General features: G+C 42.9%; 1 protein-coding gene across 1 annotated transcript in view; it reads left to right on the top strand.

Annotated features, from left to right (window-relative positions):
• Window positions 1-2,120, top strand: part of FSTL1 (follistatin like 1) — a 52,038-nt gene extending 49,918 nt beyond the window's left edge. The window contains exon 11 of the mRNA XM_058661950.1: window positions 1,037-2,120. Coding sequence (XP_058517933.1) covers window positions 1,037-1,081 — 45 coding nt within the window. The 3' untranslated portion in view covers window positions 1,082-2,120. The remainder of the gene's footprint in view (window positions 1-1,036) is intronic.
• The last annotated feature ends 11,006 nt before the right edge of the window (window positions 2,121-13,126 follow it).

The raw sequence follows: 13,126 nt of genomic DNA, 5'->3' as shown, positions 1-13,126 counted from the left end.
ATGTTTCAGCCAATGCAGTCTTGCAATGGACAGTCTTTTCTGCCTGACTTAATTTGCTTCACGTAATGATTACAAGGTTCATCCTTGTGGCATGAATCTGCACTTTGCTCCCCTTTGTGGCTGAATAACCTTCCAGGGGATGGTTATCCCACATTCTCTGTACCCATTCATGTGCAGATGGGATTTATTTCATTTCCTTCTTTTGCCTGTGATCTATTACATTGCTGGGAACTTTGTTGTATTCCTATGCATGTGAATCTGAGCTTTCGCCTCTGTTGGTATACTCCTTGGTGTGGAATTGCTAAGTCCCAGAGCATTTCCATGTTTGGCCTTTGAAAAGGTGCCAAAGTGACTATGCCATTGTATGTCCTTCCCAGCTGCTCAACATCCTTCACGTCCTTGACAGCCTTTGTCATTGTTTTTGTGTTTTTTTAGTGTGGATCTGAACTGGTATCTCCTCCTTGTGGTTTGGATTTACATTTGCCTAATGACTAATGATTCAGCTCATTATCTTCTTGAAACCCTTATTTTCCACTTGTGTATCTTGTTTGGAGAAATAGGCTAGATACAGTTTGCAGGAGGCGGTATTTTGTCACCTGGTTTTGCAGTTGAAGACACTGAAACACCAAAGTTTTCCTAATAGGTCAAAAGTCATCCCCAAAAGTGTCACAGCTCAGGCAGTCTGCTCACACAACCCATTGCTCTGAACCCTTCTCTGCATTGGTTGGGTTTGGAACATACTGTAGCACTTCCATTTGATATCATTCTTTTCATCCTTAAAATGGAGATGATGATATCTGGTCATTGTTTCATGGGAGTTCCCACAGCTCAGCTTTTAATTCCATAAACAGCTTCCTGGACATGTGCTGACTGGGACATGATCCTTCATTCTGAGTTACTCATTATCCATGGAGGAACCAGACATGTCAACAGAACTGAAACTCAGTGTGAGCATATGTCTGCTATGCACTGGGGTCTAGTGAAAGGCCAGTTTTTTAAGATGTTCAGGATATTTGTTTTCTCTTGCATCTCAAAGGATACAGCTGAGAAGACCAAGAGTGTGAACACCAAAGAGATCTGAGGAGGCGTGCAGGAACAGCGTCTGGAGCCCACACCTTCTCCTCCACTTCAGCGCTGAGCCCAGTAAACACAGATGTCTGCTACAATCGCCAAATCACCAGTATTTGCTTGTATAGCAACGACTTTTGTTTTGTTTATGTGTTTTGCAATCAAGGAAATGGGGGCGGTTGGCTAGGAGGGGAAGGCTCAGAGCCTTCCTTTTAGGAGTGCTTTGGGAGAAACTGTAAATGATGCTCTGAGGGCTGGAAGCAAGTCAGGAAACTGCATCAATGGTTGGAAAAGCAACAGACCCAGAACTGAGGCCTTTCTCAGTCCGTGGCTGCAGGGATTGTCAGCAAGGCCAGAAAGAACTTAGTAGGCTGTCCTTGGGGGAGGACTCTAGGGAGGTCAGTTGGGAGGAACACATTCTGCTTTTGGCTCCTTCCCATTCATCAACACCTGTCCTTCTCTTTTTAGTCCCAGCAACTGCCTCTACCTTCATGGCCACCCTACTAACTACCCCAGCATCCCTCAGGCTTGGATGGAGTTTTCAGGAGGGTGTGTTCAAATGATGTAGAGACTTGTCTACTTCAAGCCCCTTAGAGACCTAACCAAATTTTTAAAATACTTTTTACCAAAGGTGCTATTTTTCTGTAAAACACATTTTGTTGGCAAGTTGACTTCCTTCTTCAACTATTACCATTATATTTTTGTTGTTGTTTAATATTTTGTTATTGCAATAGTAAGCTTTTGTAATATTTTTCAGTAGTCCTATCATTTCACAGGTGAAAGGAATTTGGGGTTCTTCCTGGTGCTGGGAGCTCCTTAACCCAGACGTTGCCCACTCTACAGGCTAGAGACAACACATTGTGGGCCTCCTGATTTGCCAGCAGATCAGCCATCTGCCAGAGCAGCAGTGCCTCAGACAAGCCAGGGCAAGATGACGCACTTTCACAGAAAGCTTTCAAGATCCAAAACATTAAATTTTTTTCGTTGATTCTGAGAGGTTCAGGCAAATCATATTCAAGGTGTGGTGACAAATGTGCTCACTTGTCTGTGCTCACTTGACTTTAGATTTAATGGATTAGTGGTTCTGAGATTCTGGTCACTGGTGCAGAGAGTCACCATGATTTGTCTTCTTTTCATTAAGATAAATGAAACCTTGTTGTTAGAACATGAGAAGTCAGACAACCAGAATCCAAGATGACCCAACGTGATCTCATTGTGAATGGCCGTGCAGCCATGGGCTCTGATGTAGAGCCTTTGCCTGCCCAGAGAGAGAGTGGGAAAGAACCACCCTACTTCAGCTCTGCATTTCATTAGTCATCTTTAGGTGATTGCTGAAAGATGAGAACCAAAGAAGGTTTCAGGTTCAAGAGAGACAAAGAGACCGAGTCTGAAAACAGTGACTTAGGAAAAGTCAACCATTCACAGTCAGTCCTGAGACTTTCAGCTTCTGTGAATATTAACTTGCTATTGTGCTTCAGGAACATTGGGAATCACAAAGACTAAAAGCTTGACATAAGCTGTCAGTGGCAGAAAGCAGATTACAGACCATCAGATGGCATTGGGGTAGTGCTACCAAGGTAACTGTGAAAAACTATTGGGCCAGAAATGGAATTCTTTTAAAATTGTTGTCCTTATTCTCCAAATGAGAACATTCCACCATGTTTAGAATTCTGAACTTTACTGTATCATCCTATTTAAAATTTCTCCCTGCACCCCACTTTGCAACTCCCTGCCCAAGTGCCTTGGAAAACTCCCAGCAGCATGCCTTAATCCAAAGTTTTGCCAGTGTTTGGACAATGAAAGAGAGGGCAAAGTTTCCATTTTGTTTAAAGCAAGAAACAGCAGGGTTCCTTCACTATTTATGTATCATTCAGTGTCTGTTCACAGTTAGAACAATGGTTGCCATCCAAGACTGTGTCCCATGCTACAACATGGAATTCCCAAGAGCAAATCCACATTTCTCTTGAGTTGTGCTGCCTCTGTGTCACGAGGGCAGCTGTTGTCACCACCATAGAATCACATGATCTGAGAACCATTCGTGGAAAGCTGCTAACCAGCCTAGTTTGAGAAGTCCTGCACAGAGCTCTGCTTGGAGCATACAGACATGATTAAATCAGTTCCAGTTCCCGCAGCCCTGTAAAAGTTGGGGCCTCAACCACAAGCCTCCTTGGGTTTTTTTCTGTGTGTGTGGTTTTATAAACAATGCAGCACTGAGATCCAGTGTCCAGGGAAACCTACCCCCATGCCGTGACCTTGGACTCTTACATCATTGTTTTTGGCAAGCCAGGCTCCTTCACCTGCTACTAAGCCCAAGTGAATGTCTTTCCTTTACACCTATTTTCTTAAAAAATCCAACTTCAGGAAACAGTTTGAACAGATTTCTGTTCCTGTGTGTTTGTGAAAATGTATTTAGTATGCTTCCCATATTGCATTTAACTTGTTTTTGTAATTCCTGGCTTTTTGTTGTTGTTGTTGTTGTTGTTACTATTGATAAATAAAGACATTGAAATAATACTTTTATTGGTTTTCTTTCTCCACCTCCAACACCAATAAAGACCAAATAAAGTTGGGCAAATATTAGCCATTGCCTCATAGAAGTGGATTTGTGTTTCAGGAGCCTTCAAAAGCACTGAAGAATTTCTGTTCCCAGAATTTCCTCCTGCTCTAACCCCCCCCCCAAAAAAAAATGCCTTGGAACTGCAGCTGGAAGCAAAAGCTTTCTCAGGGGTTGGGAGGACACATTGTATAAATGGATCATGGGTAGTTGGTCTAGAGTAGGGGTGGATGGAAAGTCAGGGAATATCTTAGTCCATTCAGGCTGCTATGACAAAATACCGTAGGCTGGGTAATTTACAAAGAACAGAATTAATTGTTCACAGTTGTGTAGGCTGCAGAGTCTGCAATCCAGATGCTCACAGGTTTTTCTGCTGGGGATGGCTGTGAGGATGGCTGGAACCTCCTTGCAGTGTGCTCTGGCTTCTGTTAGGAGAGCAGGAAACCCATTGGTGAGGGTGGGGCTCTCTGACCCAATCCTCTCCTAAAAACCTCTTACTACTACATGGGGATGAAATTTCAATAAAGGAATTTTAGGGGGACACAGACATTCAGAATGTAGTGATGAGCATTCATTCCTCCCTTGGGAGGAGGTTAAACTGAAGTCCTCAAGGGGACTTACGAGATGAGTGGCACCCACTGAAGCTGGCTACCATTAAAACTATGAGAAACCACATAAAGATGGAAGGTTAGCACAGGGAACAAAGAATCCTTGTCAGGATAAGCCAGACTTTCTTTCATAGCAGACATTCCATTGGGATAAACATTCCAAGTGGACAGCGTATGAGCTGGCTAAGAAGACTGTTCTGCTTTATCTTGGAGACATGAGCAACACTTGACTTTTGACATTGATCTTTATTGATATGATGCACTCTGCATCCCCAGTAGTTCTGCCATTCAGAAGAGCACATTACTGTTGATGAGGCTTAAGATTTCTTTATTTCAGTCATGTGTAGAAGTCTCATTTTTCTAAAATTACAGCCAGCTCGCCTTGATTAGAGCTGAAGCATTACCCAAATGATAGTCAAATATTAAAGAAGTCTAGGGGCTGGCACCATGGCTAGTAAGCTAAGCCTCTGCCTGTGGTGCCAGCATTATATCTGAATGCCAGTTCAGTCCCAGCTGCTCCACTTCTAATCCAGCAACCTGTTTATGGCTTGGGAAAGCAACAGAGGATGGCTCAAGTACTTGGACTCTGCACACACATGGGAGAGCGGAAAGAAGCTCCTGGCACCTGGCTCCCAAATTCAGATCAGCCAGGCTCTGGCTGTAGTACCCATTTGGAGAGTGAACCAGCAAATGGAAGGCTTTCTTCTCTCTGTAACTCAGATAAAAATAACAATCATTAAAAAAAAAAAGGCGATCTCTTTGGTTGTATTATTACTACTACAGGTTACTGACTTCGAATCTCAGGTTACTGACTTCTAGTCTCAGGGTAATTTTTAAAGTTTAATGATTTATTTGAAAAGCAGAGTTACAGAAAGAAGAGAGAAAGAGATCTTCCCTCCACTGGTTCACTATCCAAAAGGCCACAATGCCTGGAGCTGTGCTAGATTGAAGCCAATAGCCCAGTGCTTCTTCCACATCTCCCAACTGAGTGCAGGGACCCAAGTACTGGGCCATCTTCTGCTGCTTTCCCAGGCATATTATCAGGGACCTGGATTGGGACTAAAACTGGTACCCTTATGGGATGCCAGCACTAAAGGCAGTAGCATATCCTTCTATGCCACAATGCCAGTCCCAGAAGGGACTCTCAAACCCAATTTGATGGGTGCATTGCTCATAGCCACGTTTACATGCTTGCCAGTAGGGCCAGCATCTTGGCACAGATGGTAAAAACAGTTCCTTGTCACCAGCATCTGATATGAGCTCTTGTTGAAAATCCTGGCTGCTCTACTTCCAAGCCAGCTCTCTGCTAACAGAGAAATCAGCAGAAGATGGCCCCTGCCATTCAAGTGGAAGACCTGGATGGAGTTCCAGGCTCCTCTATCCCCTTCCCTCTCCCTCTCTGTCTCCTTTTCTCTCTCTACTTTTCAAATAAATGTCTTTAAATAAATATCTTGGCTGGCTTCTCCCAATCTTGAACCCAGAAACATTTCCTGCTGTTAACAGTGTGTATGTGTTTAGGAAGTGAAAATTCTTAAACATAGTCAAACAAAGTTCCGAAAGTAAACTTCAGGGCCCTGTGCTAATTAGCTAATCCTACCCTTTCAAGTGCTGGCATCCTATATGGGCACTGGTTCATGTCCCCGCTGCTCCACTTCCCATCTAGCTCCCAACCTGTAGCCTGGGAAAGCAGCAGAGGATAGCTCAAAGCCTTGGGACCCTGCACTTGCACAGGACACCTAGAAAAAGTTCCTGGCTCCTGGCTTCAGATGAGCTCAGCTCTGGCTGTTGAGGCCATTGGGAGAGTGAACCAGCAGATGGAAAATCTTTCTGCTCTGTCTCTGCTTCTCTCTGTAAATCTGATCTGCCTTTGCAATAAAAATTTTTAGAAAGAGCAAATCTTTAAAAAATAATAGTCTTTTAAAGAACTAGGAAAGTAAACTTTCTATAATCAAAATGTGTGAATCATACAAATCAACATGAATAACTTTATTTAGAGTACTTTTATCAACTTCCTGTCAGTTTTCCTGAACTTTTCTGAAATAAGAGGAGAAAGGATTGGGGTTAAAAAAAATGTGAATAAGTAGAGAGGTCTAGGCCGACGTCCTCAGTGGCCTGGAGAAAAATCTCACACATGTGGAAAATGGAGAGGGTAAGTCCGAGACTGCTGCTGATGGAGTCTGTCTCATGTGTGACACAGGAAGCCGATTGTTACTGTTTGGATGGCAGGGCCTTCCTGTTGATGAAGAGGTAATTTTTTCTCACTATTTAACATTTTTTGAATTGAAGAAGTAATGTGTGCACACAGTTCAAAGGAAATCTAATTTGTATCAAAGAAAATATATTTTAAAAATTAACTTAAAGAGATATACATTTATGAATGTGCTTGTAATTACCAATAGTTCTTTAAGTATGTGGTACAATTATATGTTCCCACCATGTTTACTTTTCTACATTTTTGTAAACAGTGTGTCTCCAGAATCTTCTGCCTTCTGTTAGACAAAAAATCTTCACTTAATTTTTTTATGCATTTCATTATTCTATTCTTGATATTGAGCATCTTCTATAAATGACTGCACTAAACCTTTTCTTTTGATTTCCTTTTATTGTTTTTCTTGTGGCTGTTGGCCTTTTGTTAGGATGGCTCTGTAAAAGGTCTTTGTTATTATGTCATTATTTTTTTTCCTCTGGCATTCTTTGCCTTGCAGAAATTTTCACTATTTACATAAAACAATTTATTGTTTTTTCCTTTTGTCCATAGGACAAAGGAGCTTTAAAATCTGTAGCATTGTCAAAGCATAGGACAAAAATATCATTACCAGAGCAGACCTCTGAACCTGTCAAAAACAGAGTGTAGAAAGTGTCCACTCAGGAAAAGGATGGAGCTGCACAGTGCAGTCATTGCTAAAGTTAGGGAGTGTACAAGCCAAACCTAAGGTTGTACTGAAGGATGTATCCCAGGACACATTATTCCAATGCTTAGAACAAGCCAGGGAGATCCAAACTTGACCTCATTCTCCGATCCAGCCTAGTCTATGATTGGCTAAGGATGATTTCCACTTCTTTTGTGAAATATCATTAATATTAATTCAGCGAATGTGTTTTGTGTCTCCAGGCAATTTTGTAAGTGTTTGCTCTCACTGCTTGGAAAAAAGATAAAAACCTGAGCCTTTTTCCAGCTTGCATTCCAGCGGAGAGAGACAGACAACAAACATAAAAAACAAGTAAAGTTTCTGACATGTGAGAAGGCGATCAGGACTATGTATAGCAAGCTAACAGGGACTGAGGAAGTGTGGGGTGAGCGAGTATCTCCATTTGCCAGTTTAAATGGAGTCATTGGGGACAGGTTTCTTTGAGAAGGTGAACAAAGACTTCAGCCCCAGGCAAGTAGCTGTGGGGTGTGTAAAGAAGAGCAGGAATGTCTGTCTGGCTGCTACAGTGAATGAAGGAGAGAGCAGTGGGACACCAGGACACAGAGCAGATGGGCAGAGTAAATAACTGAGGGAGGACAGCTGTGCCTTGTGTGCAACTGTAAGTAAGGGGGGGGTGTTTCTAGATTGTTATGTTAAATATACAGAATAAAGCCCACATGATTCTGATTGTGCCTATGGGCCCAATCATTCTCAAAAACGTCTTCCATATGAGTATGAGAGCTGAAAACTACTATTCCCGGTGCACTTGTTGGTTTATACAGCTACCCACCAGCTATGCTGCATCAAGATTTTGATCATTGACAAAAACAGGGATTGTTTACTACAAGGCCTGTTACGGAAGAGCTTTAGGTGTATATATAGCATCTAACTCTGAGAAGGAAATATAGATATATATCTTGTTAGTAGGTGAGACATAGAGTGCCCAAATAGATGTAATGAGCCTGTAGGACTGAACACATGTTTACTGAGGACTGGGCACCAAATATGGGGAGTAGGACTATACTGAACTTGGTCTCTCCTCTCAAGGAGACAGACAGCCGTCTGTATGGTATCTTCTGATTGCACCATCACAAGGCAAGAGGTCAGCATACCTTGCCGCTAAACTTTGAACAAGAAGAGTTCACCTAGCCAAAGTCCACTCAGAAGGAGTAGCAAATGCTGAGATACAGCACGAGAGGCAAAAGGAGCTGTAGATCCAAACCTGGATGTGAACTCTCCTCAGATGTTGTACAGCCTTGAGCGAGTTAGATTCTCTGTACTTACATTTCCTCATCTGTAAGATGGAGGTAATCATAATTTGTATTTCACAGAGTTGCTAAGACAATTGAGTGAAATACAAGATTTAAGAGGAGCAGTGTGCTAAGTGTTAGCTTTTTGTTGCTGTTGCTCCTCTTTTCTGCAGAATGGAGGTAACAATAATCCTTCATAACATTGCTGTGCAGACTAAAATAAACCTACAGCAACTGCTCAATAAGAAGTAATTATGGGACTTGGAGCAATAGCTCAATGGTTAAGTCCTCACCTTGCAAGTGCTGGGATTCCAAATGGGTGCAGGTTTGTGCCCTGGTTGCTTCACTTCCCATCCAGCTCCCTGCTTGTGACCAGGGAAAGCAGTAGAGGATGGTCCAAAGCCTTGGGTCCCCGACCTGCATGGGAGACCTGGAAGAAGTTCCTGGCTCCTGGCTTCGGATCGGCACAGCCACTGGCTGTTGCACTCACTTGGGGAGTGAATCATCGAATGGAAGATCTTCCTCTCTGTCTCTCCTCCTCTCCATATATCTGACTTTGTAATAGAAATAAATAAATCTTTAAAAAAAAAAGAATGAGGGGAAGAAGTAATGGTGATTTAAATTAAGATAATGGCAACGGGGTTGAGAGAAAGTTAAGGAAGCAGCATTGACAACAACTTGCTCTTGATTGGCTGGAGGAGTTAAGATTGTAAACAACAGTCTAGAATAACTCTAAAGCTCTGTCTTTGTAGTGGTGTCACTTTTTGAGCGTGGGAAGAAAACTGGAGAAGTCAATTGGCCGGGGGGATAAAGAAGCAAGCAGTAGGTTCAGTTTTGCAGCTTGAATATGAGTTGCCATGAAATATTCAAATGAGACATCTTGTGGGCAGTTGGAAAGAAAGTTTTTGAAAAACATTTGAGTTGGTGATACAGATCTGGAAATAGAGGATCTAGATATGGTATTCCTGTCGGGGGACAGACGGCCCACGGAGAATGTATTAAGTTTTGAAAAGTAAGAAAATATTCTTCAGGTGGTCATAAATAAAATCCTGTGAGGAACTCTGAGAGTGTGTATTTTTCCTGCTTCTTCATGACATTATTAACAAAAAAGCTACACAGGTTTTTTTTTTAATGGTACAGCATGTTAGGATTTTATATGGGTGAATGTAGAAGAAAAATCATACATACAGAAGTTGGAATTTTATCTATCCATATGTTCATTCATTCATTTTTATTTGAAAGTCACAGTTACAAAAAGCAGGAGACACGGGAGTAGAGGGGTTGGAGATGGCAGTCTTCTATCAGCTGGTTCACTTCCCAGATGGCTGCAATGACCATAGCTGAGTCAACCTGAAGCCAGAAGCCAGGAGATGCTTCCAGGTCTGCCACATGGGTATAGGGGTCGATGCCCTTGGTCCATCCTCCATTGCTTTCCCAGGTCATAAGCAGGGAGTTGTATCAGAAGTGGAGCAATTGCAACATGAACTTGTCCCCATATGGGATGCTGGCACCTCAGATGGAGGTTAGTGTACTGTGCCACGGCACTGGCCCCAGAAGTTTAAACTTTTAAGGAACAACCTACGTGGGACACGAGGTAAGGTAACTCATTGGAATATAGATCAAATGAATTTAGGAGGACGTTCATAATCACCCTAGGATGATCACTGGAATGTATAGGTCTTATCTGGTGACCTATGGTGTTTAGAAAAGAAACCCACAGAAACTTGACAATGTTGGGGTTGGGAAAGAATGGACTGAGTCAGTTTTGAGGTGCAGCACGTTAGGACGCCACTCGCAGCACAAGCACACTATAATGAAGTGCTGGTGTAAATCTGGCTGTTCCACTTCCGATCAGAACTCTCTGCAAATGCGCCTGGGAAGGCAGTGGATGATAACTCAAGGACCAGGGCCCCTGTCATCCATGTGGGAGACACAGAGTTCCTGGCTCCTGATTTCTGTTTAGCCAACCCCTGGCTATTCTGAATATTTGGGGAGAGATATAGAGGATGGAACCTTCCTATGATCTATCTGTATCTATCATCTATATATCCAACATCTATCATTATCTTTTTCTTTTGCTCTTTCAAATAAATTAATACATATATAGACATATAAACAGAAAAACAAGTAAATAGAATGGACAAGTATTATTAGCAGCATAAGAAGACAAGACTGATAATGAAGTAAAAACGAAACATTTAGCCAAGAAAATTGTACAAAATTGTGAGGAATACAACATATTTGCAAGGAAATTTTTTGCCTACAAGAGAAAAACAACTTTATTCTTCTAGTCTTTGGCCTAGGATTAAGTAACACCCATGGGCCAGGCATTTGGCTCTGTGGTTAAGACACTACATGGGGGCCCGGCGGCGTGGCCTAGCGGCTAAGGTCCTCGCCTTGAACGCCCCGGGATCCCATATGGGCGCCGGTTCTAATCCCGGCAGCTCCACTTCCCATCCAGCTCCCTGCTTGTGGCCTGGGAAAGCAGTTGAGGACGGCCCAATGCATTGGGACACTGCACCCGCATGGGAGACCTGGAAGAGGTTCCTGGTTCCCGGCTTCAGATCGGCTCAGCTCCGGCCGTTGCGGCTCACTTGGGGAGTGAAACATCGGATGGAAGATCTTCCTCTCTGTCTCTCCTCCTCTCTGTATATCCGGCTTTCCAATAATAATAAAATCTTTAAAAAAAAAAAAAAAAAAAAAAAAAAGACACTACATGGAACACCCTGTTCCCATAGTTGAGCACCTGGATTCAAGTTTTAGCTCTACTTCCAATTCCGGTTTTCTACTAATGTACACTCTCCTCTCTCCTTCCTTCCTTCTCTCTTCCTCCTTCCTTTTCAGAGATGACAGATGATAACTCAAGGACTTGGGTCACCTATATTGGAGACCCAGATTGACTTCCAGGCTCCTGACACTGGCCTTAACAGCTGTGTCCATTTAAGGAGTGAATCAGCAATATATCTGTGTGCACATGCGCGAGTGTGCATGTGCGTGTGTGTGTGTGTGTGTGTATGCTCGCATGCAAAGCTATGTCTATCTCTGTCTCTCCTTGGTGCTTTCAGTAAAATTAAAACATTTAATCTAAATTGTACATATTAGCAGCATTTCAAGGAGCTGGGGAAACTCAAAACAAAATTTTTTGGCTCCAAAATTCTTATTTTATTTATTTATTTATTTTTATTTTATTTTTGATGATGTTTACATAGTTGATCAAGGAGGGAAAGGTCAAAGATCAAGGAAAAGTAGGTGAGACTACTGTTTACACATTCTCTTTCTTCTTCCCGTACCTGAGGGAGCAGAGGATACGACGGGAGAAACCACGCCCAGCCTCACAACCACCTCAATACCCGGGGATGGGGAATAGCCACCTGATGTCATCCCAGGGTCCCCATTGTGGGGAGTTTTCCGAGGGCTCTGCTCATGTGGTTTCGATAGTTCTGAGATGCTGCTGCTATCACCGCTCTAAGGATAAGGAAATCCTTCCAAAGTCAATTGGCTGACATTGTCCACATCACCACTCCCACCTCCCAAGCAAACTGGTAGAAATTGCAGATCCACAGGCGTGGGCCCATGCAACCCCCACAGAATCCACCCCTAGATCCCATTCTCTCGCATTCTGGTTGGTGCCATGGCCCAGCCTAACACTTTCCATCTCCAGTTCTGATTCTCACTGGCAGGAGCTGTGATCTAGCTCTGCCAGGCAGCCCCACAGCCCAAGCTTTAGCATGTAGCAGTGAGTGGTATTTGGCATTGATCGATCCTAACTACCCCAGCTCTGGTTCCATTCCTACCCTGCCAGAATAAAAGGCCTGCTAAGCACCTCGCTGCATCTGGGATTTTGACTTGTGGTGGTAAACTTATGAAAAGAGGACTTGGCTGTGGAAAATTAGCTGTGTGTAAGAACTTTAACTGAGCCTAAAAACTAACAGATTGAAGGGTAAGGAGCCCTTTTCTGGTCCATAGATGGTAACTTCTCATTGAATTCTCATTGGCATAAAGAACAAAGGACCTCCTCAGGTTTCTTTATGAGGACATGAATCCCATTCATGAGGTCTCCACCTTAATGACCTAATAATCTCCCAAAGCCCCTTCCTCCTAATAACCCCGTTTTGAAAGTCAGAATTTGGGTGGAGGCCAGTCACAAACAGACTATAGCAGATGGGAATCCACATGCAGAAAGAAAAGGCATAGGAGAGGTGTGGATGGTAAGGCAGAGGACAAATAAACTCTAAGATCAGTTGGGAAAATTAGAAAAGCTCAAAAGCTAATCTCACCTTCTTCGAATTTAGAAGATTTCCAGGGCTGCAAAGGATGGCTCAGTTGGGTAAATCCTCCACTTGCCTGCGCTTAGATCTCATATGGGTGTGGTTCATGTCCCAGCTGCTCCATTTCTCACCCACCTCCCAGCTTGTGGCCTGGCAAAGCAGTAGAAGGTAGAAGGTCCCAAGTAAAGTCTTGGGACCCTGCAACCTGCACCTGTGTGGGATTCCCAGCTGAGGCTCTTGGCTCCTGGCTTTGGTTCAGCTTGGCTACAGCCATTGTGGCCATTTGGAGAGTGAACCTGCAGATGAAGATAGTTTTCTCTCTCCTTTTCTCTGAAAACCTGGCTTTCCAATAAAAATAAATAAATATTTTAAAAAGATCTTCAGAGTGTTTGGTAATGCATAGATTTTAACAAATACAATAATTTTCACCTGTAATCATTTCTAAAATGATATATTTACTTATTTGTTT

This window comes from Ochotona princeps, chromosome 3 (assembly GCF_030435755.1).
Source record: "Ochotona princeps isolate mOchPri1 chromosome 3, mOchPri1.hap1, whole genome shotgun sequence".
NCBI classification, from domain to species: Eukaryota; Metazoa; Chordata; class Mammalia; order Lagomorpha; family Ochotonidae; genus Ochotona; species Ochotona princeps.
Note: the sequence above shows the minus strand (reverse complement) of the source record. Positions and strands in the feature narration are given on the sequence as shown.